General features: G+C 34.8%; 1 protein-coding gene across 1 annotated transcript in view; it reads right to left on the minus strand.

Annotated features, from left to right (window-relative positions):
- LOC107573609 (probable lysosomal cobalamin transporter) overlaps window positions 1-5,290 on the minus strand; it is a 90,785-nt gene that overhangs the window by 38,176 nt on the left and 47,319 nt on the right. Inside the window, exon 7 of the mRNA XM_016260038.1 lies at window positions 1,882-1,955. Within this exon, the coding sequence (XP_016115524.1) occupies window positions 1,882-1,955 (74 nt within the window). The remainder of the gene's footprint in view (window positions 1-1,881; window positions 1,956-5,290) is intronic.

Below are 5,290 nucleotides of genomic sequence, written 5' to 3' on the forward strand. Positions count from 1 at the left end.
TATATATATATATATATATATATATATATATATATATATATATATATATATATATATATTAAGGCTGTCAAACGATTAATCGCGTTTAATCACATCCAAAATAAAAGTTTTTGTTTGCATAATATGTAGTGTGTTTTGTGTTTTCACAATTTGAGTTGAATTACTGAAATAAATGAACTTTTCCACGACATTCAAATTTATTGAGATGCACCTGTATCTATCTATCGTGCTGTCAAACAAAAGTTTAATAAAAGTTTTTGTTTGCATAATATATGTGTGTTTTCGGTGTATATTTATTATGTATATATATAAATACACACACATACAGTATATATTTTGAAAATATTTACATGTATTTACATTTCTATATTTATATTCATATAATTTATATTATAAATAAATATATTTAATATATAAGCATAACATATTTTTCTGAAATATATACATGCACGTGTGTGTATTTATATATAAAAAATAAATATACACAGCACACACGCATATATTATGTAAACAACATTTTTTATTTTGGATGCGATTTATCGCGATTAATCATTTGACAGCACTTATATATATACTGTATATAATTTTATTTTATTTTTATTTATTTTTTACTTGTGGTAGTTTTTTCAGGAATTTTTGATGAATAAAAAGTTAAAAAGAAGACCATTTATTCAAAATAAAAATATTTTGTAAGAATGTAATATATCCTTGTTAAATAAAATTATTAATTTATAAAAAAAAAAAAAAAAAAAGATTTGACCCCAAATTTTTGAACGGTAGTGTATACAGTTACATTTCTATTTTGAATAAATGCAATTTTTTCAACATTTTATTCATCAAAGAATCCTGAAAAAAAGTATTACAAAATATCACACATATATTATTATACATACAAGCACCAGTTCACAATTTGCGATACCAATTTCTTTATCACTGCAAAAATTATTATGCTTCTGAATATGCTCCTTTATGTAAAATTAAATATTTATATATTTATTTAAAATAGTGTGCCACAGTGAATCGTATTCCACCTCATTCTCTTCAATCCCTGATAAAGCGGAGATTCTCATAGCCTGGTTACTCATGATGTTGGTGATGAAAAATGGTTGACATTAACAAGTGTTACAGTACAATCAATTTATCTTATCCGAATAGAACAGCTATACGCTGAAGGAATCAGAATACGGGCATTTATTAATGGCCTTCAGGCTCAGATATATAAATAGGAGAGAGATAACAGGGCATATACATCACGCCGACGTCTCAGGCACACATCGGTGAGAAATGACAGAGTGTCATTTTGAGCGATTGCAGGCCAAAACGCACGAATCACAAAACATTTCTAACGTTGAGGGGCCGCTTCATCATTCAGGATGACTACAATCAAAGACTGTTTCCATACAGGCGGCTTTTGTGGCATATGAGAAACCTACGCATGAAGATGACCTATCGGGACTCTACAATCAAAGCTAGGTCAACAACCACTTCAGGAAAATGATTCTCTTACACATCTATAATCACAATAATCACTTTAGTTGTTGTCATTACATAGTCAAATCATTGCTGTTTGTTTGAACTTCCAAAGCAGCCAGACACTGGTTCAACCAATGGCATGAGTTTAGGGCGGGACAATCTGTTTTTCTCAACCAATGGCAAATGAGGCAGAGGTTTTGATACTAGCGGTACAGAAATGACACACTTCAGCCTATAAAAGGATAGACAAGCATACTTAAATTGTGTACAGAAACATGCATATTATGTCTAAAACTGCTTCCCCGTGACAGTGCTGAGCAGTCTCTTCGCACAACCCTTGTAACCGCATGCAAATCGATGGGGCACAAGTAACCACCCACCATTACCAATTCTCTGTTGGCCACTCACCGTGTATGTGATCACTGCCAGCATGCCAATCAAGGTGAGCGAGCTGATGGAGAACGACAGGGCGGCCAGGCCATCTGCAAGACAGAGGGGAAATTTATTTATGACATGGGCCAAATGCAGAGCTCTGTTAAGTTTTGGTCATACGCCAGATATTCAGAGCAGTTCCTGCCCCCCAGGGAAATTTCTCAATGCACCTCATCTTCTTTCCTCTTACTCTGACATAGTTACTGAAAGGTCAGCAAAGTTTTTGCCCTCTAAATTTGAATAGACGCAATGACATGTTGAAAATATAAAGGTCGTTCAGGAAAGTTCTTCAAAAAAAATACGGCTTTATTTAAGTCAATATTAATACCAGTAAAATTTCACAATTCTTGATACCACAGCAAAAGCTAACATGCTACTAAACATTTTGCTTTATTTAAAAACGTTTAATATTAAAAGGTTTAATATTTGTACTATATTATATTAGATTAGATGGTTAGATTTAGATCATTTTTTATTTATTATATTTATTGTTGTTGATGATTAATAATAATAAATGTTCATATATAATTATTGAGCATAAAAGTGCTTTAAACTTAAAATTAAGTAAATTAAGTCAAATTTAAGCATTGATCTTCACATTTATCAAGTAACTGTTCAAGCAAATAATCTGTAACAAAATAAAAAAATAAACAAATTCTGAGAAATACAACCAATTAAAAATGTAAACAGTATATACCGTTGTTGTTGATAGATAAAAAATATTAATACAATATAAAAATAACAAACGATATTTAAACAAAGGAATGCACAAGTATATAAATGTACTTTTATAATTAGGTAGATTAAGCCAAATTTGATAAAGCATTAATTTTCACATTTATCAAGTAATTATTCAAGTAAATAATCAGTAATAAAAATAAAAAATTAACAAATTACAAAAAATATAATGAATTAAAAATCTAAAAAAAAAAAAAAAAAATTATTTCAATGTTAAAATTTTGTTTTTAGCTTGCTATGATAACCTCATAGAGATGGAAAGCAGCTTGCTAAAGCCAACTCACTCACTGGATTCTGGATTACAGGAAAAGAGAAAACGCACTGCTCCCAAACAATTATCGACAGAAATGTTATCAAACAAAAGTGGTGCAAACCTCTTTGCACTATATGGACTACAGGAGAGGTTCTCAACTATTTTGATTGAGAGCGATTTATCTTAATCTTATGGATCTTTATGGTGTTTGATAAAAAATAAAAACTATGAGCATAGACATATACTAGGCCTATATTTAATGCACAGACATAGTGAAAAAGCAAGGCACCAATATTACAATTCTAACTAATATTGAAATTATTTATATTCATGTTTTATTAGCCAATAAAGAATAAAATGAATAAAAAATAAATCAATTAAATGATGTAAAATTAAAATCACTATTCATTTTGAGATTTGCTAAAGATTATGTTTAACAATATTATTAAAATACTAGTGTTTTTAAATAACAACGTAATGCAAAATAAACGTTAATAAAAATAAATCAAATAAAATCTAAATGTTAAATAATTACATTCATGTTATAGCCAATAAAGAATAAAAGATGGAACCACCTTATGATACTAAATTTTTTTCTTCACTATTCTGGCTCATTACAGACTAGAGCTATGAATGCAAAACTATATAATCAAATCCAAATTAGATTCAACGTAGCTGATGCCTGATGCATTCTCGTCACACTACGTCACTCTAACTTCAATTTGAAATGTGACTCTCACTGAAACACATTCAGCTCAGCGGGAAGGTAAATCAGAGAACAAGAGCTGTCTGAGTGGATTCTGGGTCCGGGCCTCTGCTGCATAATTAGGTGGAGACTTTTATCGAGCCTATGTCTGTGATAAGATCAGATCTCCAGCTGTCTACCCTTCTGCACGCTCCCTTGCCCTCTCGCCTCAGTCTTATCCGCTAATGGGGAATCGGGTATTGCATTCAGTTTATGTTTTATGTCTGTTTCACATGGGGGAACCGGCAACTGAACCGATGCATATCTGTGGAATTGGTAATGGACAACCATGGCTTCTGTATGACACCGGGTGGAAATCGTCAGCTTGTCTTGCCGCTTGGGTCAAGGTACTCCTTCAGGAGCCAAGGCTTCTCAGAGACATGATAACCCTGCTTACATAGCACACAGGGTCTGGTTACTAATTTAACACGCGGAGTGGAGATGATGAGCAGGCTACCACGGCCGTCAACCTCAAGCTCTGCTGTAGATTTTGACAAACAAGCCTGTTTCAAAAAGGCCCTTTTTTTGCTTGAATTCCATTCATTAGGCCAGGACTGCTGGGAAGGGGCGATGACAGCTCAAAGACCCCCTCACAGGAATCAGGCACTGTCTAAAAGAGTCACAGACTTACTCCAGGCTATTATTGGATTAGGTTGGGTTCTTTAGTGGCTTCCATTCCTGCCAACTTGATGGTCTTCAAGGGAGAGTGACGCAAGTGTCACAACCCAAACTAACAAGGGAAGTTCTCTGAAGGAACACCATGGTGTTGGCAAATCGCACTTGCTTTCTCAGAGCAAAACAAACCATGGCACAAAAAATGACTTGTACTGGAAGTAAAAAAGACATGTGACTTGTTATGTGACCTTCAAATGAGCCTTCAGAATGTGATAAGAAAGGCTCTGGAGAACACTGACACAAAAATGCTCAACCAGTCCCTAAAATATAGAGAAAAATATATATTAAAAAAAAATTAGAAAAGGGATGATCCTTTGTCCTCAGCAGTGTGAACACTTTCATATTTTAGTGGACTTTGGTGCACTTTTTTCTTGCAAAACTTAAAGTTCAACAAAAATACAACACAAGAGAACAAAATCAATTAGGGGTGTTGATTTTGATGACGTCGATTTTGACGACGCTGATGGCTGCCTCCGTGGCGTGCTCCGCAGTTGTTTTTATGTTTTTGTTAGTTTGTCCTGTCTTTAGTTATATCCCTGCAATCAGTTTCACCAGAGACGAATTGCTGGACATTCGGAAGTACACACCACCCGATATTTCACCGGTTTTCGACTATTCGGATGTTTTGCTGGACATTGTTGTCGGGGGAGCTGTGGCGCTGATTAAGCGCTTCAGGATGCGCAGACGGGGGAAGCGAGCCGGCGCGCTCGTGAAGCTCAGGCAGCGCGGATTCAGGACGCAGTTGCCTAGCATCCATCTGGCGAACCTCCGCTCTCTACCCAACAAAACAGACAAACTCCTTATTCTCTCCCGGACAAATAAGGATTTTTCTAACTCTGCTGCTCTGTGTTTCACGGAAACCTGGCTGAAAGACGCCATTCCGGACAGCGCGTTGAGTCTTCCGGGTTTTCAGCTGTTCAGAGCGGACGGCGACGCAGAATCAACAGGGAAATTGCGCGGCGGCGGGACATGCT

This window comes from Sinocyclocheilus grahami, unplaced genomic scaffold (assembly GCF_001515645.1).
Source record: "Sinocyclocheilus grahami isolate Dianchi unplaced genomic scaffold, SAMN03320097.WGS_v1.1 scaffold1983.1, whole genome shotgun sequence".
NCBI lineage: Eukaryota > Metazoa > Chordata > Actinopteri > Cypriniformes > Cyprinidae > Sinocyclocheilus > Sinocyclocheilus grahami.